Source organism: Rhineura floridana, chromosome 5, assembly GCF_030035675.1.
Source record: "Rhineura floridana isolate rRhiFlo1 chromosome 5, rRhiFlo1.hap2, whole genome shotgun sequence".
Taxonomy (NCBI): Eukaryota; Metazoa; Chordata; class Lepidosauria; order Squamata; family Rhineuridae; genus Rhineura; species Rhineura floridana.
In genome coordinates, this window is record NC_084484.1 from 179,499,436 (window position 1) to 179,523,809 (window position 24,374).

At 45.8% G+C, this 24,374-nt stretch overlaps 2 protein-coding genes across 6 annotated transcripts in view; one reads left to right on the top strand and one right to left on the bottom strand.

The window, feature by feature from the left end:
* GAB2 (GRB2 associated binding protein 2) overlaps positions 1–16,474 on the top strand; it is a 200,602-nt gene extending 184,128 nt beyond the window's left edge. The window contains exons 8-10 of one of the 2 annotated variants that reach the window (XM_061628982.1): positions 787–889; positions 3,183–3,308; positions 3,997–16,473. In XM_061628982.1, coding sequence (XP_061484966.1) covers positions 787–889; positions 3,183–3,308; positions 3,997–4,137 — 370 coding nt within the window. In that variant the 3' untranslated portion in view covers positions 4,138–16,473. Of the gene's footprint in view, positions 1–786; positions 890–3,182; positions 3,309–3,996 lie in introns of both variants that reach the window. The other variant, XM_061628983.1, reaches the window with a different exon arrangement.
* Positions 11,035–24,374, bottom strand: part of USP35 (ubiquitin specific peptidase 35) — a 62,905-nt gene continuing 49,565 nt past the window's right edge. For all 4 annotated transcript variants that reach the window (XM_061628979.1, XM_061628977.1, XM_061628980.1 and 1 more), the window contains one exon: positions 11,035–23,846. In XM_061628979.1, the coding sequence (XP_061484963.1) occupies positions 23,679–23,846 (168 nt within the window). In that variant the 3' untranslated portion in view covers positions 11,035–23,678. The remainder of the gene's footprint in view (positions 23,847–24,374) is intronic.

Here is a 24,374-nt window from a genome sequence, read left to right on the forward strand (position 1 = left end):
TTCCCATAACCAGATGATCCTAGATGTACAGTCTTTTGGCTCACAGCTGGAATGGCTAGCTAAATGTGCCACAAATATGTGTCAGACTTTAATTCAGACTCTCCAGGCTTCTCCTCCGATGAGGATGATGATTTCAATTTATTAGTCACTTGCCACTTAAGGAATCTCCAGGTGACTTACAAAATGTTAAAACACAAAGGATAACATAAAATCATGGAGTGGAAACAATAACCTTTGAAACAGACCCAGTAAAACAATAGCAAAAACATACCTTCAGTAGGCAGTAAAATCATCATAATCCATCAATATAAGTTTTTACCTGACGGTAAAAGGATGTTAATGACAGCCCCAGGCGGACCTCACTGGGAAGAGCTTTCCACAAGCAGGAAGCCATAACTGAAAAGGCTCTCTCTCTTGTCACCACCCTCCAAACCTCTTTCAGAAGGCGCATTCAGAGGAGGGCCTTAGATGAAGATTGAAATGTCTGGGTCGGTTCATAATATCTGTAAAGGACCAAGGATGCCCCCCTCCCCTTGAAGTTCTCCATCCTGAGTGACCTTGACCAGTTACAGTCCTTTATTGGGCCACTCTAGCTTCTCCTCTTTATGGTTGAGCACTGAGGACATTGTCAGCATGGCACCAAAAACACAAGTACTTGGTTGGCTGCCTTGATGCCTGCTTGTCTCCTGGACATTCAACTTGAAAGCTTCATCTTTGCAAATCCAGCTCCTCCATAATGCTGAAGCCATGTGGTGACTAACTATAATCCCTCAACTCTCATTACAGCCAGACTTTCACCTCCAACTTTTCCCAATATTGCCGCCCCATCTCTACCCAGAGCATCACCAGCACTGACTCAGGAGATAGTGAAGAAAATTATGTGGCCATGGTAAGTCCCTGAAGAATCCATCTCTTAGTACAGCTCAGGTTTCCATCCATACTCTGCTCTCCTGGTTCGTCTCCCTAGTACTTCGTGTCCCCAGGTGATATTTTAGCTGTGGGCAGGCAGCTTTTGAATGAGAGCCATGCTTAATTCTCCTCCGTGGTGGCTGCCCACCATCTTAATTTATTCAACATGCAATTTCTGGCATACAGATCTACGAAATCTATAGTTTTCAAAGATCTATAGTCAAGTTTTTATAGTTCTATAGGCTGGGGAATTGCATTTGGAGTAAATTAAAATGGTGGAGTAAATTAAGATGCTGGAGTAAGTTAAGATGGTGGATGGCCACCGTGGATGGCAACTGCTAAAACAACCATCCAGATGCCCAGCAGGAGAGCACTGAGTGGCAGCATGGCTGGCTCATGCGGATGAGGGGCCCTTCCGAGCCCTTGGGGCCCTCAGCCAGTGCCTGACCTGGCCAATAATTGGTGCTGAGTCTGAGGCCACCAGATAACTGGCTTACATGGTATTAAAAGAGGATTCGACAGATTCATGAAGGAGGAGGAGAGGCCTATCACCCATTATTATGGTTGCTAAATGAAACTTCCAGTTTTAGGGGCAGTGCACCTCTAACTACTAGTTGCATAGGTTATGGGGAGGGGAATAGCAGAAAAATACCCTTGTCTTCACATTCTGTTTTGGGGTTTCCCAGAAGCACATGACCAGTCACCATTAGAAACAGGATGCCAGACTTACAGTAGATCCCCTCCAGATGTCCTTTCATTGTGTATTCATGATTATTTGTGCTCTTGCTGGTACCAGGGAGGTTTATACATGATCCCTCTTCCAATACTGTGTATGGCTGCAAAAGTTTCAGGCTGGTCATACTGCTTCTGTTTCCAACCAGTTCCTGTTCTATAATTTCCTGCTGAAATCTTGTAACTTTTCATACCACAAATGTTGGGGATGGGGGCGTGTTCCACTTTTGTGTGCTGTAGTGCAAGAGTGCCCCTCCCAGACAGCAATAACACTGGGGAAGCATCACAGAACCACTAATAAAATGGAATGATGTGTGGATGGTCCAGTATAAATCCACCACTAATGCACTATTATTGTATCAGTGACATGATGCAAAACACACACACACACACACACCCAGTCTAGAGGGACCCTTAAATAGATCCCTGATCTAATCCAGAAGAGCTCTTCTCATGTCTTTACCTTTACAGTGTGGGTTTGGGCATGTTCACCTGGAATTTGGGCTACAAACCATAGATAGGGAGGATTAGTCTGTGCACCAGTTGTACGTGCTGGTGCAGGCAGCTTGAGCAGTCCATGCTTTACTCCTAAAATGGGGGAACAAACCACAGAGCAGCTGGCTTAGCATTCGATACAGACCAGAGTTTGCGGTTTGTTTCTTCCACTCAAATAGCAAATGCTATTTTAAGCTGCATTAACATAAATATAGTTTCTAGATCATGTGAAGTACTAGTTCCCCTCTGTTCAGCGTTGTCTTGAGTACTGCGTCCAGTTCTCTTTAGGAAGGATGCAGACAAACTGGAACAGGTTCATGCGGATGATCAGGGAACTAGAAACAAAGCCCTATGGGGAGAGACTGAAAGAACTGGGCGTGTTTAGACTGGAGAAGAGAAGACTGAGGGGAGATATGATAGCACTCTTCAAGTACTTGAAATGTCACACAGAGGAGGTCCAGGATCTCTTCTCGATCATCTCAGAGTGCAGAATGGGCTCCAGTTGCAGGAAGCCAGATTTCAACTGAACATCAGGAAAAACTTCCCAACTGTTAGAGTGGTATGACAATGGAACCAATGACCTAGGGAGCTGGTGGCAGAGCTTGGAAAAGTTGCTTTTTTGAACTACAACTCCCATCAGCCCCAGCCAGCATGGCCACTGGATTGGGCTGATGGGAGTTGTAGTTTGAAAAAAGTAACTTTTCCAAGCTCTGGTGGGCTCTCCAACACTGGAGGCCTTCAAGAGGCAGCTGGACAGCCACCTGTTGGGTGTGCTTTAAGTTGGATTCCTGCATTGAGCAGGGGGTTGGACTTGATGATCTTATAGGCCCCTTCCAACTCTACTATACTGTTCTATTCTCTGTTCTCTAAACCATGAGCAGGAAGGAGGCCAAGAACAAACCGTAGCTTCCAATAATGGTTTCATTGGAAAGAAACAAACCTTGAGCACTGGTTCATGGCCAGCGTTGTGTGCGAACAAGGTCATTGTTTGGACACGTCTTTTCCCTTTACTAAGTCCTTCTCCATTTTCTTTTTTTCGCTTGTAGCAAAACCCTATCTCTGCATCTCCTATTGCCAGTGGCACCAACAGCCCAGCTACAAAAAAGAGCACAGGAAATGTCGATTACCTGGCCCTGGACTTCCAGCCAAGCTCACCTGGTCCTCACAGAAAGGTATAGTCCTTTTCTAAAACCTTTGCATTATTCAGGGGTTCCCAAACTGGGGTCCATGGACCACCAGTGGCCCATAACCTTCATTCAGGTGGTCCATGGCATGTCTGCAATAAATACCCATACTGATTTTTAATTGTATTTTCATTGCTTCTTTTGTTTTTTATTTGAATTTAATGCGTTACAGTTCGAGTTCTAAGGAATACAAATTGCAATGCAATAAAATACAATATAAGGCATAAAAGAAGCAATAAAAATACAATTAAAAACCATACGGCATCTAGCACAGTACATTACAGCAGGCAGAAATATCATTAAGTGGTCTGCCAAGACCATCAGCAATTTCAAGTAGTCTGTGGGGGGGAAAGTTTGGGAATCACTGGCATCGATCAAATGGGGTGCAGACAAGTCCTGGAATGTTCTGCCCTGTTCAAGCAAGCTCTTTCTGCATAGAAGCCTCTGAATTGTGCATGGCTTGAACGTAGCCTCCCATACAAAAGGCAACAATCGCATCTGTTGATCTATCCACTTTTTGTCTCTGGCCATGCTCATCAATGGTAAGCCACCCTTAGAAGGTTGCCCATGAGTGGTCTGTCCCTCGGGCTAAAAAGGTTCCCCCCGTCCCGCTGTACTGTTCTGGTGTTGATGTACAACCAAGTTCAGCTATTCTGTGCTTTCCTCCCATGGTCAGCCCTCCACATCGTCAGTTACCTCAGACGAGAAGGTCGACTACGTGCAAGTTGACAAGGAGAAGACACAAGCGTTGCAAAGCACTATGCTGGAATGGACCGACGTCCGGCAGTCTTCAGAGCCCACCAAGGCGGTGAAGTAGTAACAGGTGGAATAGAGGGGAAGCCTTCTGGAAGGGCAAAGACTAAATTATTCCATCCAGCAAGGCTAGGCCACCTGCCATCGTTCAGCAAGGACTGCTAAGGCCCAGGTGACGCTCTTGATTTAGAAAGCAAAGTTAACTTCAGGGGAAGACATGGCTGATAACTGTTTGCCATGCTCAAAGGTGCCAGAGCTCTTTCTGGATAAATTTTCTGGGAAATTCAACATAGCAATACTGGGAATCTTGATGCCCTGCATGCTTTCAACCATCGCTGAACCCATCTTGTGTCTGCCACCACTGTATTTTCCTCAGCATACACCTGCTGTGAGCCAAAGTGATGCCAGTTTGGCTGAATGCCAGGCTTCTGCTGGGATCTTTGGTCTCCCCTTGCCTCCCTCTTCTGTCTCCTGTCCTTCTTGAAGAAAAAGAAAATGGGCAACTATTTTGGCTGTAATCGTGTTTTGTTTTTCAATGAAGCCCTTACAAGCATTGGTTTTGTCTACTGTGCAAAATATAGGAACTCTTATCCTCAAAGCACTTAAACGTTTTCCTTGTGGAGTTGGGGTAGAAGGAAACTCATTGGCATATATCAGTTTCTTGATAAATGTGTGCTTGCTTAAGCTGACATGAATTTCCTCTCCCAAAATTCCCTTCAAGATTCTGTCGGGAATGCTTTGATTTTGATTCCTGCATTGAGCAGGGGGTTGGACTCAATGGCCTTATATTCTATGATTCTTTGCAAATCTTAATGTCAAATCTTTTCTGAATACTTGCATATTGTTGAATATTCAATAATGTTTGAGTTCAACCATTGACGTTTGAGTGTGTTTGATAGCCAGTGTGCAGTTGTGTTTAGTAGGTGACTGAGTTTGATGTCTGACTGCTTAGGAGATTAATAGTTAAGACCGTCAGAAGAGCCCTGTCAGATTGGGTTAAAAGTCTATCCAGTCTGATACTCTGTTTCCAGAAGTAGCCCCTCTGACATTCAATGCCTGCCAATAAATCTAATGCACTCAAATCTTTGAAACAAAATTTTACATTTTCAAAATACAAATTCAAATATGAAATTTCACATTTAAAAGTGGCAAAACTGGGGAAATCTGCTGAATATTTGCAATTATACCACTGCAGTGAGTGCATTGGAAATTGCCCGTTGTCTTGATACATAGACCTGGTCTGAAACATACACACACAACGGATCCATTTTCCAAATGTCAACAAAAGTGCCCTGTTAGGTCTTATGGTAATCTTCAAGATAACCAAGTTGTGTCTAGATAATGGCAAAAGAGGGCCTAGCTCATATTTGCTACCCCACTAAAAATCTTCTGAAAGTGGCTTCAAGTTCTGTGACACTATGACTGCAGGTTAAGTATGCATGGGACCATTGCTCCCGTGTTCTCAACATGCCATGTGGGTCTGTGAGTTGCCCCTTGATGAAGAGGTGTGAAACTACCCGGAAGTCACATGAATGTCACAATCATTGACCGATCCGCCCTCCCTATTAGCACAAAGGACTAGAAGAACGGATGTCAAGAGGATGCTGCAAGAAGCCATAACAGCACTGGGCTTGTGGGTGTCATGAAGGAGCAGTGGCTTTGAATGCTATGGCCCCCATGCCTTTCAGCTGGACATTTCTGCAAATCTATAGAGAGAATTTAGTAACTGCATGGTGCGATGATTTCATCCCTCTACATCTAATGACATGAAGTCAGAGACCCTGGAAAAGGGAGTGGACATTAGGATTGTCAGGATGGAGGGAGGGAATCATCAGACAGAAACAGGCTGCCATTGTAGTCAAGGCTAATTGATAAAGAGGTGCAACCCATTTTCTAGTAGTAACTGCACGGAGAGCTCTGTGCATGAAGCTGCATTATGTCGAGGGCAGTGGTCCAGCTACCCCAGTATTATCTACTCTGACAGGCAGCAGCTCTCCAGGATCTCAGGCAGAAAGCCCTTTCCTGTTATCTGCTACCTGATCCTTCTAACTGGAAATGCCGAGGATTGAATGTAGGAACTTCTGCATGCAATGCATGTGCTCTGCTAGTAAAGCAATGGCCGTTCACCTCAAGGTGCAACCAGGCTATACACTGCCCCTCGTTCCTACTGTGCCACCATACTAAGGCAGTTCTGTAGTTGTAAGCCTCCCCATGGTGCGTACACAAAGGCACTTAACAGCACCGTCCTATGCCGAAGTAAGTCCCACTGTGTTCAGTGGCGTTTATTCCCAGGTGTGATTTGGATCGCAGCCTTCATGTGATGAATTACTAGGACATCGCACCAGAACTGTTTTCCCCATATGAAAAATGGAAGTGGACTGCTTTCAAGTCCATCCCAACTTACGGCAATGCTATGAATTGGGATTTCATGGTAAGCGGTATTCAGAGAGAGTTTACCGTTGCCTCCCTCTGAGGCTAGTCCTCCCCAGCTAGCCAGGGCATGCCCAGCTTGCCACCACTGCACAAGCCAGCCCCTGCCTTGTCTGCAACTGCCAGCTGGGGGTCAACTGGGCTCCTTGGGACTCTGCAGCTTGCCCACAGGTGGCAGGGCACGTCACCCCTGAGCCACACCCTGTGGGGGTGATCTTTAGCTGGCCCCTGACACCCAGGAGACACGAGCGGGAATTTAAACTCACAGACTCTGGACTCCCAGCCAGGCTCTCCTCCCCATTGTGCTATTCCAACTGTGTTTTCCCCATATAGGAAGGAGATAAATAATGTAGTTACTTGGGGCTTGCTTCTTTGTGTGGGTAAGACCTGATGGATCACAGCAGGGGTCTAAGAATATGCTTCTGGTAATCATTTGGTGTTAACTCTGCTGCCTCCTTGCATGCCAGACCTGCTTACCTCATTCCACCTGACTCTTTGAAGCCAGCCTGCACTGAACAGAATCTCTTTTCCTCTCTGTACCTTTGGTGTAGCAGCCAAGGATAAATCTGATGTATTGGCCTGCCTTGTGGCCTTTATGCCAGTAATTAACAACACAGCCCTAATATCCCATGCATGGTTACTCAGAAGTAAGTCCTATAATGTTTCGTGGCGCTTACTTGCAGGAAAGTGCTTAGGATTGGAGCCTCAGTTTCTCCCACTGTGTTCCCTTTCTTGCACTGTTTTATCAGCTTACCGGTAATTATGGATAAACAGTGAAAACTGACTATATGATGTCATGACCTGTGCACTGATCTTGTGACTGTTAAAAACAGCCGCACCTTTACAAAAGGATTTCTTTCAAGGCCTAGATTTTTTTTTTAAAAGCATGCGTGTATCTTTCTGCAGGATGGAGTGCTGGTGTGTGGGCAATCCTACCTGGCAATTCAGTGGGATTCAGCTCAGACAGATTTAAAAATTTTTGGGATGAGTCAGACTTTTGCTGATGAGTCCTTTTAGTCCTGCATTTCCTTTCTATGTGAAGCCAGCAGTTGGAAAACTTGCAGGGCCATTGTTTGTTTGCTGTTGAGAGGTATACTGCCTCTATATGCTCAGGTTCCATATAGGCTTCATGGCCATCTACATGTTTTCTTAGGCCCGGACTGTCTCCTTAGGTGCTCTCAATTGTTATTTCAGGACATGTGTAATATAAACCACAGGGCAGGGTAAGGTTTTTGGTTCACAGTGGAAATCCAGTCTGGATCCACCTCTGGGACAAGGAACTGGGAACGTGGTAATCCCCGGTACAGAAAATAAAAGGAACCTCGGTAACAATGCAACTGGTGGGTAACGTGTGTATCTCCTACAAAAGTGCTATTGGAGAAGGTGTGGGGAAACCTGCGGCCCTCTAGATGTTGTTGGGCCACAACTCTCATCAGCCCCAGCCAGCAAGAATGCAAGATAAGGGATGATGGGCGTTGTAGTCAAGCAACATCTGGAGGACCACAGGTCCCCCCACTCCTACACTAGAGGCACTGTTTATGCATACACCAGGCCTATACCTGTCTCCCACCCACCGCAAAGACTTAGTTTGCACATGCAAGAGGTGAGAGGTGGTACAACTGTAAGTGCACCATATAATTTCAGAAGGGGGTACCCTGCCCATAGAAATCTAGGATGGCAAGAAAAAAGCTAGGGCAACACATCTGGCTTTCTGCGGGCAGGCACGCACTCCCCTACCTGCAGTCTGAAGCAGAACAGTCTCTTGCCAGTCCAGGTATAAGCTCATGTCAAAAAGATGGGCATCACTCTTCCTTCTCTAGTCGTATAGTGCAAGCCTGGCCCTGGCCATTAGAATGGCACCTGGATTTGGCTTTAGGTGACATGCAGTGACTCCTTGGGCCTCTGGTTGTTCAGGCTGAGGTCATTCTTTTTTCTGCTGCCTAAAAACTATAAAAGGCTCTGAGTACAGCCCTTCAATGTCCCACTCTGACATTTATCCCTGACTTTGCTCAGATCTCTCCTCTGCTTTTCAATCCTTTCCATCCTGCAGGACGATGAACCTGCTTTGTGGGACTCCTGGCTGTTCATGCATTCTGCTTGTGGGTAAAGTCTGCGACAGGCTGTTTGGACAGTCTTACCTTTACAGTACATTGTTCAATAAAATAATAAGCTGCTGGTGTCATCCAACCCCAGAATAAAGGTGATGTTTCAATTTCCTACCTCACAGGGCTGTTGTGAGGATTATAGTTTGGAGGAGTATTTTAGATGGGCCCTATCTACTAGGGTGTTACATCTGACACCACTGTTGCATCACAGCAACCAATGTTAAAAGTGTAATGAAAGGACATTTCTATGCCTTGCTGAATCAAAACCCTGTTAAAAGCATTAATCAAAATGGTAGAGGCCTCATATGAATTAGGATGCTGAAGATTTGCCCTGTTCTGAAGTTTCACTGTGATCATCAAATGGGACGAAAAATTATCGACCATGTAGATCAGCGATGAATTCTGTCTGTTGGAAAAACAATGAATGTGTCGGAGGTGGGGATAAAAATAATGACAAATGTGAAACAGCCTTCACTGCAATGGACACAATGAAAGGAGAGCCAGTGCAGTGTAGTGGTTAGAGTGTTGGACTGTGACCTGAGAGACCAGAGTTCAGATCTCCTCTCAGCCATGAAGCTCACTGGGTGACCTTGGGCCAGTTGCTGTCTTTCAGCCTACCCTACCTCACAGGGTTGTTGTGAAGATAAAATCAGGAGGGGGAGAACCATGTTTGTACGCCACCTTGAGCTCCTTGGAAGAAAGGTGGGACAGAAAGGTTAATAACGATGATGAAAATCTGCCACTACCTGCAATGTCAGATCCATCAGCAAACGTAATAGAAAAATTAACTTGTATTCTAAAAAAAAGGTCGAGAGTTTTCCCAGTTTCTGACAGCTTGGAAAAATCTGAAATAAAAAGGTTTTGGTTTTTTAATTCAGATTTTTGTAGCAACGTTTCCAGTGACATCTGTATTTTTGCAGCCCCAAACCTAATCAAGAACTTGAGCCTCCTGCCAGGTTCTCGCATCTAGTTCTCACTGAAGTGGTAAGACCTGTGCCTGAGCTGAAACATTCCAGGCTGCAGCTGAAGGCTCATGTGACACAGGAACCTGCCTTCTACTGAGTCAGACCTTTTGCCCATCTAGCTCAGTACTGTCTACACTGACTTGCAGCAGCTCTCCCAGATTTCAGGCAGGGAGTCTCCCACTCTTTCCTGGGGATGCCAGGGAGTGAACCTGGGACTTTCTGCATGCAAAGTGGATGCATGCAAACTGCCACTGAGCTATAGCCCTTCCACAACCATCTGCCATGTTCCTAAGCTTCCTGTGAGACTAAGAAAGGTTTGCTTTTTTTAAACACACACACACATTTATAGCCTCCTGGACATGCTGTTTTCTATGTGCAGGGATCTCATTTTATTGGACAAATGTTCGGTAAGGCGAGTTCCCACCTGCATGATAAAACGAGACAAGCAGATGCTGGTTTGTCATCACAGTGAGAATGGACCAATTCCCAGAATGCCTGCACAGTATGGTGGCCGCATTGGCATAGCTGCTGCCATTTTGGTGCTCCAGTGATTTGGGGAAAAGCTGACTTACAGGAGCAGTACTAAAAGCAGCCCCTTCACCCTCTGAATAGTGTATGAATTGGGCCCCTCTGCCTGCCATTTGGATCTCAGAATAGCAGACTTTTAACTGACAAGCCATTGGAGCTCCCATTTGGTCAAAATGGTCAGACCTGAATTTGTGATTCATTGAAACATTAATATTCTGCTCTAAACTAAGGCACTACAGCTGCAATTGAAAGCACACAGCCTGCCTCTTCTTCTGGCAACATTTAGCAATACAAGATAGTGCCATTGCTGTTGAGTTTCCCCATTAAGGGCTAGTACTATAGGAAGAGCCTGCTGGGTCAGGCCAGTGGCTCATCTGGTCCAGCATCCTGTTATCACAGTGGCCAACCAGATGCCGCAATGGGAAATCTGCAAGGAGGACCTGAGCACCAAGCACTCTCCCCTCTTGCGGTTTCCAGCAACTGGTTTTCAGAAGGATGCTGCCTCCTAGTGGCTACTAGCCATTCATGGCTACTAATAGCCTTGTCCTCCATGAATTTGTCTAATCTTTTAAAAGCCATCGAAGTGGATGGCCATCACTGCCTCTTGTGGGAGCAAATTCCATAGTTTAACTCTGCACTGTGTGAAGGACTTTCGTTTGTCTGTCTGGAATATTAACATTAAGCTTCACTGGATGCCCACAAGTGTTATCAGAAAGGGAGAAAAACGTCTACCCATGTGCCATGCATTATTTTAAACACTTCAATCATGTCACTTCTTACATTTTCTCTAAAGTAAAAAGCCCCCAATGCTGCAACCTTTTCTCAGAGAGGAGTTGCTCCATCCCCCTGATCATTTTGGTTGCCCTATTTTAAACCTTTTCCAGCTCTACAATATCTTTTTGAGGTGAGGCAACCAGAAGTGCACACAATATTCCAAATGCAGCCGCAACATACATTTATATAATTGCATTATGATATCACCAGTTTTATTTTCAGTACCTTTCCAAATGATCCCTAGCATCAAACTTGCATTTTTCACAGCTGCCACACACTGGGCTGACATCTTTATTGAGCTATACACTACAACCCCAAGATCTCGTTCCTGGTCAGTCACTGCCACTTCAGACCCCATGAGTGTATATGTGAAATTAATTTTTTTTTTGTTCCAATATACATAAGAACAGTTATTTACATTGAATTGCATTTGCCATTTTATTGCCCATTCAGTTTGGGGAGGTTTTTTTGGAGTTCTTCACAATCCCTTTTTCTTTTAAAAACCCTGAACAATTTAGTATCATCAGCAAACTTGGCCACCTCACTGCTCACCCCTGACTCTAGAGCATTTATGAACAAGTTAAAAAACATCCTTGGGGGGACTCCACTTTCTACATGCCTCCATTGGGAGAACTGTTCATTTATTCCTACTCTGTGCTGTCTGTTTCCTAGCCAGTTTCTGATCCACAAGAGGCCTCTCCTCTTATTCCATGATGGCTGAGCTTACTCAGGAGTTTTTGGTGAGGTACCTTGTCAAAAGCATTTTGAAAGTACAAGTGCACTATGTCCACTGGATCACCTCTATCTGTCGATACTCTCAACTGCAATAGGTTAATGAGGGAGGACTTACCGTTGCAGAAGCCATGCTGATTCTGCTTCAGCAAGGCTTGTTCTTCTATATGCTTGGTTATTTTATCTTTAACAATACTTTCTACTGGTTTTCCTGGGGCAGACGTTAAGCTATGTGACCTGTCATTTCTGGGATCAAATTGGTGTTACATTGGCCACTTTTCAGTCCTTAAGTATGGGGGTGGATCTGAGAGACAGCTTACATATTGTTAGAACATCAGCAATTTCACATTTGAATTCTTTGAGAACTCTTGAGTAGATGCCATCCAGACTTGGCAATTTGTCAGTTTTTATTTTGTCTGTTAAGCCTAGAACTTCACCTCTCATCACCACTATTTGCCTCAGTTCCTCAGACTCCCTTCCTGCAAAAGTTAGTACAAGCACAGGGATCAGCCTTATATCTTCTGCTGTGAAGACAGATGCAAAGAATTTTTTTAGCTTCTCTGCAATCTTCTCATCCTGCTTTAACACATCTTTGACTCTCTTGTCATCCAAGATCCAACTGCCTCCATAGACAGTCTCCTGCTTTGAATGTATTTAAAGACTTTTTGTTGTTGGCTTTTATGTTTTTAGCAATGTGCTCAAATTCTTTTTTTAGCATCCCTTATTGTCTTCTTGCACTTCTTTTGCCAGAGTTGGTGTCTCTTTTCATTCACCTCATTCAGTCAAGACTTCTGTTTTTTGAAGGAAGACTTCTTGCCTCTAATAGCTTCTTTGAACTATACCAGCATCCTCTTGGCTCTGGTAGTATATACTCCAGTTGAGCTTCTAATATTGTGATTTTAAACAACTCCTAAGCATTTGGAGAGATTACATCTTGACTTTGCCTTTCTTTTTACCAATCCCCTCATTTTGGGGAAGTTTCCTCTATTGAAGTCAAATGTGACCATGTTGGATTTTCTTGGTAATTGGCTGTTTCCATGTGTGTTTAATAACGCTATGATCACTGCTCCCAATTGATTCAACAACACTTACCTCTCGCACCAGATACTGGATGCCCCTCAAGTCCAAGGTTGCCATCCCTTTGTTTGGTTCCATGACCAACTGTTCTAGGGCACAGTCATTTAAGGTATCTAGACATTTTACCTCTTTGTCATGACTGGGACACATATGTAGCCAGTCTGTGTCAAGGTAGTTGAAGCCACCCATGACTACAACATTTCCTAGTTTGGATGCTTCCTCAATTTCATTTTTCATCTCAAGAGCTTCCTAAGCATTTTGATCAGGGGAAACGATAGACCATCCCCAGTACTAAATTACTCTTGGGGTCCAGTACCACCACCTACGACGATTCTGTGGAGGAATCTGCCTCTTTCAGGGGTTCTAGTTTTCTGGATTCAGTGCCCTCTTTCACATAAAGAGTGACACCACCTCCAATACATCCTGCTTACCGGCGTTCCGTTTTCCGGCGTTCCACTGATGCAGCGGCTTTCAATGAGTGGAAATTCCCTGTTTTAGGGCCGTTTTTACGCTTTTGTGACATTTTCGCGCAACGCGCCCCATTATTTTCAATGGGGTTCGCTTTATGGTGATTTCCGCTTTACGGCGGCAGTTCGGAACGGAACCTGCCATATAAGTGGGGCCTGCCTGTATATGCAGTGTCTCTCTTCAAGTGTCTTTGGCACTTTTGGTTTGGCCCGTGTTACTTTGGCCTCTGAATTGCTATCCTGTGCCCCTGCACTCACAACCCTGAGCTCCTGCTGGGAGGAAGGGCGGGATATAAATCAAATAATAAATAAACACCTAGTTCTAGGCTTGCCCCATTTATATTTTCATCAATTTGTCCTGAACTGGACCCTCCTCATCTCCTGTCCGCTTTCCCCCCACAATTAGTGTCCGCTTTCCCCCCACAACTAGTTTAAAAGCTGCTCTGCCACCTTTTTGATTTTGCCATCAGTCTGGTTCCATCCGGGTTCAAGTAGAGTCCGTCCCTTCTGTACAGGCCTGGCTTGTCCCAAAATGTTCCTCAGTGCCTAACAGATCCAAGCCCCCTTCTCCAAACCCCATCGTCTCATCCACGCATTCAGACTACAAAGCTGTGTCTGTCTAACTGGTCCTGCACGTGGAACCAGTAGCATTTAAGAGAAAGATACTTTGGAGGTCCTGGCTTTCAGCATGCTTCCAGGACTTCACGACTGCATTTCCCTATGTCATTGGTACCAACATTCACCACAACCACTGACTCCTCCCCAACACTATCTAGCAAGCTATCTAGATGACGGACAACATTCCCAACCTTCACACCAGGCAGACAAATCATCCTGCAGTCTGTACGCCAATCACACACCCCATTATCAATGTTCCAAATTATTGAATCACCCACAACTAGGATCCTTCCACCACCACCACCCCGAAGAAGTATCCTTGCCATGAAGAGGATAGCTGGTAGTCCCCCAAGGAATGGGTCCGTTCTAAGGAATTGTTTCCCTCAGATAGACGCTGTCCTACCCAAAGGCCCTCATTCTCCATGATAGCGGGACAGCAATCATCCTGGGAATGGGATACAGCTGTAATGTCCCTGAAGGCCTCTTCGACAACCCTCTCTGCCTCCCTCAGCTTCTGAGGTCAGCCATCTTGGCTTCAAGGAAACAAACCTGTTCCAGAAGAAGCAGAAGCTCATTGTACACTCACAACTTCTGTCCAACAGGCAGACAGTCATACATGTTACAGACAGTGCAAAACACTGGAAAGCCCCCATAGCCCAGCTGGCTTCCTACCTGCATGATTGTTTGTGTAGTTAATATATTAAAAGCTTAGGTTTTCTTTAAATCAGGGAACAGACGGGCAGAGTGAGGTACCCTGGCCTTCTCACCCTGCTGCCAAACTCACTCTAATACAATAAGGGTGGTATTCAGTGCTAGTCCTACTCACAGTAGACCCACTGAAATTATTAGACATGACTGACCTAGGTTCATTAATTTCCAGTAGGTCTAGTACCCTGAGAGTAGGACTTAGTTGTATGCCTCCAACTACCAACTGCTGGAAAGTGCGGGTAGGCCGAATGCTGTGGTGCTCAGGTCCTGCTTGTGGGCTTCCCATGCGTCTCTAGTTGTCCCCTGTGAGAACAGAGTGTTGACTAGATGGGCTTTTGGCCTGATCCAGCAAGCTCTTCTTACATTCTTATTGCCAACCATTCTTCCCTTCTTCCATTTGTCATTCATAGGGCTATGGGAAAGTCACACTGTGCTGGGGTGGAATTACTATATACATGCAAGAAGTAAGAAGGCTCTACTTCTGGTCAAATGGGACCACGTGACCCACATGCAGTCAGTCACATGACCAAAAACAAAGGCCACATAGCTGGACATGACACCCCCAGCTGTCAAAACAAATGCTATGTGCATGATCACATGATGGCCATGCAATCAGATTTTGACAGGAAGTAGGTCTATCCTAAGGGGCCATGGTCAACATATGCAACCTTTTGTATGAGAATTCAGTGGGCCCCAGAGCAGCATACCATTTGAGAGTTTAAATTTTGAGAGGCACCATCGTAACAATTCCTTTTGTGGCCAATGCACTATAGACAAATAGCACATGGAAAAGGTGTGGGGGTGGGAGTGTGTTGAACAGACAGGCCCAGGGTAGCCCAAGATCAATGCCCAGCATGCTCAGGACCACCAACCTTCATACCTGCTCTGAGCTGGGCTCCATTTACTCTGCCACAGGTATGGGCATGTCTAGCACTTGGGGCAGGGAACTGCAACAAGCCCACCATTTAAAATTGCCCACAATGACAAGGTGCAACACCACACTAGAAAGTCCCCGGGGGGGGGGGGGCTCACCAGACAGCACTTTTGCCAATGGTCATCAAGCTCTGCGACAAGATGAAGAGGATGTAGACTCTCAGCTCATAATGTGGTTACTACCTCAACCAGGACAGTTAGTTTTGTGCTTCTTTGGCCTTCACTGCAACAGCAGCCAAAGGTGGGTGGAAGAGGCAGGCATCCTTCCTACTTACTCAAGCATTCTGAGCAAACCCCCAAGTGCTGTAAACCGCCCAGAGAATGTCAGCTATGGGGCGGTATATAAATGTAATAAATATAAGTGTTTTGAGAATCTGCTTGGAAGATTCCATATTGCTAACCTGGCACCACTGCATCATAGGTTTGTATTCCAACAGGAAGAGGGGCTCTAGTATTCAGTGGCTGCTGGCCACCCAATTGTACTATATAGTTTGGAAAGGATTCACCTAACTGGGTATTCGCATAAATAAAAGGCTATTTAGAAATGGCCAAATTGATTTGGTAGCCGCATGGAAAGCCATCAAATTCAGCTATTCAGAAACCAGGGTTCAAATAACCAAGGTTCTACATAATGGAAACATTCTATTGTTAATGCAAACATTTAGGTAAATTTTATAGTGTCCCAAAAGCTGTTTGATGAGGAGGCTTTAAGGGTGCTGAATCAAAGAAACATTGTAGTTTTGTAGCTGTGAATGTCCTGAAATGAATGACTGTTTTGGTGATTGGGGGAGAAATGGGGTGTTTTATTTCATAAAAGTAATTTTTTTAGATGGACAAAAATGCTCTTTTAAAAAAAAAAAATGTATGCAGCAAGTTTCTGTCTTGTGTCATTATTTGAGCTGGTATTAATTTTTCTAGTCGCTAAAGATTGCTAATCCTTTAAATTATTAATTTATTCTTTGTGAGTTTCCTTTTTAAAAAAAATACAATTTTGACACACTTACCCTGTAAAACTGATCTTGCGCTTAACCTAGATACTTTAAAAAAAATATTGCTGTTAAATAAATGTGACGTGCCTAAAAGCAACGCTCTTGTATCGACATTCTTAACTAGCCTAATCAGAGGCAGCCTGGGGAGGGATTTGTTATTTATAACCCTAATGAAAACATTTACACAGTGCATTAGGTGTTCAAAGTGTTCAACATACAGAACATAGAACCATTACTATGCCAATACGATTAATCACCTGCCCATAGAGGCCATGTCTCCCTGCCATATGTGCATTTGGCATTAAAATGTAAGCAATGTAGGCAAACAAACTTGTGTAAGCAAACATAAAATGTGTGCACATAGAGGATAATAATAATGATATCCTAACATCACATATGCACTAATGGGCCTGAAGTGGGAGTAAGTGAGCAGGAAAAAGATCTTGGCACTGTGGTGGGCAAACATAAGTCTCGGTTATTACAATGTGCTCTGTGTGGGGCTACTCTTGAGCCTGATTTGGAGGCTCCAGCTGGTGCAAAATACTGTGGCTAGACTGTTGAGGGAGACAGACTATAACTGGCACACAACTCTGGTACTCAAAAGCTTGCAAGGGGTGCCTACACTGCCAGGCCAGGGTCAAGGTTCTTATATTGATTGACAAGGCCCTTAACTCAGGCCCAGGATACCTCCAGGACCGCCTAAGTCTGGCAACTTCACTGTACAGTTTTCAGGGAATGCTGAAAATGCACCTCTTTACCCTGGCCTTTGATAACTGATATAGGACCTATTTTGTAATTGTAGGGAAAAAATCAGGTAAGAGAGAAATCAACTCATTTGAAGTGTGGTGTTGGAGGAGAGCTTTGCACATACCATGTACTGCGAAAAAGACAAATAATTGGGTGTAGAACAAATTAAACCAGAACTACCACTAGAAGCTAAAATAATGAAACTGAGGTTATCATACTTTGGACACATCATGAGAAGACATGATTCACTAGAAAAGACAATAATGCTGGGAAAAACAGAAGGGAGTAGAAAAAAAGGAAGGCCAAACAAGAGATGGATGGATTCCATAAAGGAAGCCACAGACCTGAACATATAAGATCTGAACAGGGTGGTTCATGACAGATGCTATTGAAGGTCGCTGATTCATAGGGTTACCATAAGTCATAATCGACTTGAAGACACATAACAACAAAGGTTGTTTTTAATGCCGTATTTTAAAATTGTATTAACCTGCTCTGGGATCTCTGGGTGAAGGGGAAGAGGAGGGGGAGGATCTCTTAGATCCCTGCTCAATCACTGATGTCTCTGGGGGAGTCACTGTTAGCGGTCCTCCATGGCTCAGATGCATGCCTCATTCCATGCCATGCATCCAACATTGTGGGCCCAATTTTATGGAACTCCCTTCCAGTTGAGCTCAGACAGGCTTCCTCCCTGTTGAACTTCTGGTACTTACTGAAGACTTTTTTTTTAATTCCAGCAGGCTTTTTAATTTAATTCTGATTTTATAGTTTTAACTCATTTTTAATCACTGTATTGAGTCTCATGTACAACACTTGGAGACAACTGTAATTAAGCAGTATACAGAATGTCTAAATAAGTAACTCCATAAAAAAGTTGACCCAAGGTATGGCACTGTGAAAAAGGCAAATTCTGAGCTAGGGATCGTTGGGAAAGGAACTGTAAATAAAACTATGAGTACCCTATGCAGTTATAAAAAACTAGGGTGTAAATACCATGTACCGTTCTGGTTGCTACAACTCAAAACAAAATTGTACAGCTTGAAAAGATTCAGAAAATGGCAACCAAAATGATCAAAGGCTTGGAGCAGCTCCCCTCTGGGGTCTTTTACTTTAGAAAAAAGGCAAGTAACAAGGGGAAATTGGAAAAGTCAAAGATTTTCTCTCTCATAACAATGGAACCCAGGGCCAGTCAATGAAGCTGACTATTGGAAGATTATCATCTTTCATCTATTATGTCTATTATCTTTGTAAAACTGTGGAGGATGGGTGAAGTGCCAGACGATTGGAGGAGGGCTAATGTTGTCCCAATCTTCAAAAAGGGGAAGAAGAAGGAACCGGGGAACTACAGACTAGTCAGCCTGATATCAATCCCTGGGAAAATTATGGAGCAGATTATAAAGCGGTCAATCTGTAAGCACCTTGAAAACAATGCAGTGATTACTAGAAACCAACATGTATTTATCAAGAACAAATTGGTTCCCCTCTATTTGGCACTGGTTAGGCCTCATCTTGAGTAGTGTGTCCACTTCTGGACACCACACTTTAAGGATACAGACAAACTGGAACAGGTTCAGAGGAGTGCAACGAGGATGATCAGGGGACTGGAAACAAAGCCTTATGAGGAAAGACTGAAAGAACTGGGCATGTTCAGCCTGGAGAAGAGAAGACTGAGGGGAGATATGATAGCACTCTTCAAGGGCTTGAAAGGTTGTCACACAGAGGAGGGCTGGGATCTCTTCTCGATTGTCCCAGAGTGCAGGACACGGAACAATGGACTCAAGTTGCAAGAAGACAGATTTCAACCGAACATCTTGGAAAAACGTCCTAACTGTTAAGAGCAGTATGACAATGGAACCAATGACCTAGGGAGGTGGTGGGCTCTCCAACACTGGAGGCCTTCAAGAGGCAGTTGGACAGCCCCCTGCCAGGTATGCTTTAACTTAGATTCCTGCATTGAGCAAGGGGTTGGACTTGATGGCCTCATAGGCCCCTTCCAACTCTATGATTTTATGATCCTAAGATTCAGGACAGACAAAAGGAGGATTAAACTATCAATGGCTGCTAGCCATGATGGCCATGTTCTCCCTACATCGTCACAGAGGCAGTTTGCTTCTGAATGCCAGTTGCTGGGAATTGCTGATGGGAGAGAATGCTGTTCTGCTTGCTGGCTTCTCACAGTGGCTAGCCAGATGCCCATGGGAACAGCATGCTGGACTCGATGGGCCTTTTGGTCTGATGTAGCAGGGCTTTCTTCATGTTCTTATACAAAGCTGCGACTAAGATTATGCACAGCCTGGAGAAAGGAATAGAGAAAAGCTTTCCTCCCTTTCTCATAACGCCAGAACTTGTGGACATTGAATGGAACTGAATGTTGGAAGATTCAGGACAAACAAAAGGACTTCATGCAGCACATAGTTAAACTATGGAATTCGCTCCCACAAGAGGCAGTGATGGCCACCAACTTGGATTGCTTTCAGGGTGGTCCATGACAGATGCTATTGGAGGTTGCTGATTCATAGGGTCACCCTAAGTTGTAATCGACTTGAAGGCACATAACAACAATGAAGACAAATTCATGGAGGCTACACAGCTGGTATAGCACAGTGGGGAGGAGAGCCTGGCTGGGAGTCCAGAGTCTGTGAGTTCAAATCCCCACTCGTGTCTCCTGGGTGTCAGGGGCCAGCTAAAGATCACCCCCACAGGGAGTGGCTCAGGGGTTATGTGCCCTGCCACCTGTGCAGCTGAGGGCAAGCTGCATAGTCCCAAGGAGCCCAGTTGCCCCCCAGCTGGCAGTTGCGGACAAGGAAGGGGCTGGCTTGTGCAGCTGTGGCAAGCTGAGCAGGCCATAGCCAGCTGGGGAGGACTAGCCTCAGAGGGAGGCAATGGGAAACCCCCTCTGAATACAGCTTACCATGAAAACCCTATTCATAGGGTTGCCATAAGTCGGGATTGACTTGAAGTCAGTCCATTTCCATTTTACCAGTGGCTGCTAGCCATGATGGCTGTGGTCTGCCACCATTGTCAGATGCAATATGCTTCCGAATATCAGTTGATGGAAACAGCAGGAGGGGCATGTGCTCAGGTCCTGCTTGCAGGCTTCCCATGGGCATCTGGTTGGCCACTGTGAGAACAGGATGCTGGACTAGATGGGCCACTGACCTGATCCAACAGGGCTCTTCTTATGCCCGATACCAAGACAGCCTGCCCATTTGTCCATCCAGCCCAAGACACGGTCTACTCGATCTAGCAGCACCTCACCAGGGCCCCAGGCTTCAGTATCTTTCCTATCCTTGCTCCTCGAGATCTTTTAAAACATGAATGGAGAACCAGCAAATCGCAAGCCAGACCCGGCCATCAAAGTCTTTCCTTTCCACCCAATTCGCAGCCCTCTGCTGGTTGGCCCTGCCCCCATCTGTCTCTCTCCCCTCTGTCCATCTCTCCCATTGTTGCTGTGATCTAGCCCCAGAAGTATGAGAGACAGAAGCACATGGAGCCAAGAGACACTCCAGCCGCTGAGCTCCATGGTCAGGCTACGGAGCAGCTCTGCATGAACCTGCATGTGACCCTTGCCAACTTGCCCACAATGGAAGGCAGCCCTGAAAAACAAGATCCCCCCACCCACTCTTTAGATCCGTGGTGGCTAATCTTCAATCCTCCCAGTGTTGTAGGACTCCCATCATCCCTGGCCATGCTTATTGGGGCTGATGGGAGATGTCATTCAACAATAGCTGGAGGGCCAAAGGTTGCCCACACCTGGTGCAGTCTGACAGTAGCTGGAGGGGCACAGGGTAGCCATCCCTGCTTTAAAAACGGAGATGCCAGGTAATGAAGTTGGGACACAAGAAGCTGCCAGATACTGAGTCGGACCAATGGGCCATTCAGCTCAGTACAGGCAGCAGCTCTCCAGGGCTTCAGGCAGGGGTCTCTCTCAGCCCTAACTGCAGATGTCAGGAACTGAACGTGAGACCTTTTGTCTGCAAGGCAGATGTTCTAGCACGGAGTGATGGCCTTCCTCCTTCTGTGCGCCAAGGAGGTGCTCTACCAGACAGCCACCCCCAGGGCTGGTGCCAGGCATGACCACGCCCTTGGGCACCAGCCTGCCCCATGAGCGCAGCGGTATATGCCCTAGCACCCCCCCGATAGAGGCGGTGTGGGGCTGAAAGAGGCCCACCCGCCTGACCTACCTCCCATGTCGGTGCGCACGTCCCATGCATTGCGCACATGCCCACTTGCCATCACCCAAGATGGCATTGGGGATGTCAATCCCTTAGGAATGCCCCTGCCACCATCTTGTGTGATGGCAGGCATGCATGTGCAATGCACAGGGTGTGCATACTGACATGCAAACCATCCTGTGGAATTCCCTCCCCTTAAATATTAGACAGGCGCCATCTCTGTTATCTTTTTGGCTCCTACTGAAGACCTTCCTCTTTCAAGTAGAGACCTTATCCCAGTCTGCATCTGTGTTGGAATTGCTTTTTAAGATGTTTTTAAACATTTTTAATATGTGTGTGTGTGTGTGTGTTTAACCTTTTTTTTGAAAAAAAAATGTGAAAGAAGTTTTTAAAGATGTTTTGTTTTAATGCATTCTAAAGTCTGTTTTTATGATGTTTTAAAGTGTTTTTAGTGCTTTTGTTTGCTGCCCTGGGCTCCTGCTGGGAGGAAGGGCGGGATATAAATCAAATAATAAATAAATAAGTGGGGCAGACGGGCTTATTTAAGCCCACACTGCCTGTATTTTTGGGGGGGGGGCGGTGCCTGGGAGCTCCCGCTCTATGATCTGTAGCAGGGGCCCCTCCAGGCCACAGAGGCACTTAGCAAGGGTCCAACCTGGCTGCCTGTGGCAGCAGGCCTGGCCATACCCACCATCCCTCTCAAGGGTCAACATGTGGGCTTTGCTGGAGGAAGTAAAAATGAACAACATTGCCACAGAGGTACTGCCAAGGCAAAAAAGAGAGGTAATTTTTGTATTTGTATATATTAGTGTATTCCATTATATGGAAACGGAAAATATTAGCCTGCCTGTAACTGTGGATTTGGGCAACTGATGAATAGAGCTTGATAGCAGGGAGTTCGCAGAGCAAAAGAGCTCTACATCTGGGTTACAGCCATGGGTTTTTTTTAAAAAAAAATCAGCTAAATAATCAATTACCAACATCTGCCCTTATATACTTCAGAGACACCACATGAGCCACAGTCTACTAAAATACTGATAGGGGAAGGCAAGTGGGGAGAAGAGAAAATAATCTCAGCCCAGACTGTCATCTCAAATGTTGCACTGAAAAAAGAATGTTGGTTTTCCCTCTTATGGAAAATACAGGGGGCTTTCCTGGTCGGAACCTTTGGCCCTCCAGATGTGGCTGAACTACAACTCCCAACATCCCTGGTCATTAGCCATGCTTACTGGAGCTGATGGGAGCTGTAGTTGTCACATCTGGAAGGCCAAAGGTTTCCCACACCTGGTCTAGGTCAACAAGAGTAGAGGGCAGCTCCTTTGCTACTGCAGCCGGGGGAGGCATGCCTTGCCCTTCTGAGCACCGTGGTAGGTGGGAGAGGAGGTCTTACCAGGGCCCTCATGTCCCACAGGGTCAGGCTGGATACTTGAGGCAGCAGTTTTAGCTAGTGGCTCCATGGCAGTGGGATTGTGGAATTTGCTCCGGGTTTTAGTCCAAACTTTCAAGGAAGCACCTTGAAAGTTCAGACTAAAACGTAGAATGGATCCCACAGCCCCACTGACATGGAGCCACCAGCCAAAGGTACTGCTAGCAAGTCCAGGAACTTCAGGATCTAGTATATAGGAAGAGGGTATGAACATCATTCTAATATTCAATCTAGGCATGCCTAAATACCCAAGGCTAACCCTGCTTGTTAACTGTGCTGCCCTTTCTCCTGAAGATAAGCCTCCATATTGCCTTATTCCCCCAAAAGCTCCCACTTCTTTCAACTTTACCTACCCTCAAAATATCCATGGCAATGAGGACTCCCATCAGGACAAAGATTCAAACCATAGCACCCCCGCTTTGCTCCGAAAAGGCATCACAACAAGAAGCGTCTATGTCACTGGAAATTTCCTTGAGTTGTAGATTTAAGTGCAGCTTGCAGCATGGTCCTCCCTGAACTGACTGAAAAAAGATACAGACAAACACGGACACACACACATGGACACCCCAAGGGGGCTTCACAATAAGGATTTCCAACACGTCTGCAAGGAGAGGTGTAGGCGGGCACTTCAGTATACTTCAAACCCAGTTCAGCAGTATTCCCCCTGCAGATCCTAGGAAGTGTAGTGCTGTGAGGGTGCTGGGAATTCCCTGATCGCCACCACCCCTCAGAAAACTACAGTTCCCAGAGTTCCATGGAGAGGTAGGGCAAGAGCATTAAAACCACTGTGGCGCTCTGTCTTGCCCGCTGGGGGCCTAGCTCTCCTGTTACTAAGAATTTGGAAAGGCCAAAGGGTTGCTGAGCACAGAGGAGCTTTTGCTTGATGGTTACACTAGCGCTAGCTATTTAGTTTGGGGCAAAAACGGCACTGCTAGAAGACGAGTCCGTGAAAAGAGCTTGATCCTCCTCCGCCAGGATCGTGCCCACAACCCCCCGAGGAGCCATCATCATCGCCGCCATCAAAGTCTTTCCACCACAGAGGGGATTTGGGCAAGGCTGAGATGTAGGCACTTCTGCTTCTGGCTTCCTTTTCCTGCTCCTGCGATACACACAAAACAAAAACCACAAACCAAACTCAGGCAGCATACCAATCTCAAATTAGGAGACTGCCAACAACAAATATCTAACCCAGGGTATCCAACATGGTGCCTTCGAGTTGCTGTTGGACTCCACCTCCCATCATCCTGGCTGATGGGAGCAGTTGGAGTCCAACAACATCTGGAGGCAACAACGTTGGCTATCACTTAACAAATGAGGCTCTGCAACAAAACGTTGCAGTGCTGAATGCTCCCATTCAGGGTTCTAATCCCTCTAATCCATTCCCCACCCCCACTCCCGGACCACACAGGCAAGGCATCTCCCGGCAGGGCTGGGAGAAACTCCCTGCCTCAAACTCTGGAGAGACACTGCCAGTGTCTACTAAGCTGGGCGAACCAATGGTCTGACTCAGCATAAGGCAGCTTCCTAAATTCCTATATTAGGTATTTCACAGCCAGTGAGCATGGGCTGCTCTGCTAGGTAGGCAGGTGTGTGTGTGTGTGTGTGTGTGTGTGCGCGCGCGTGCGTG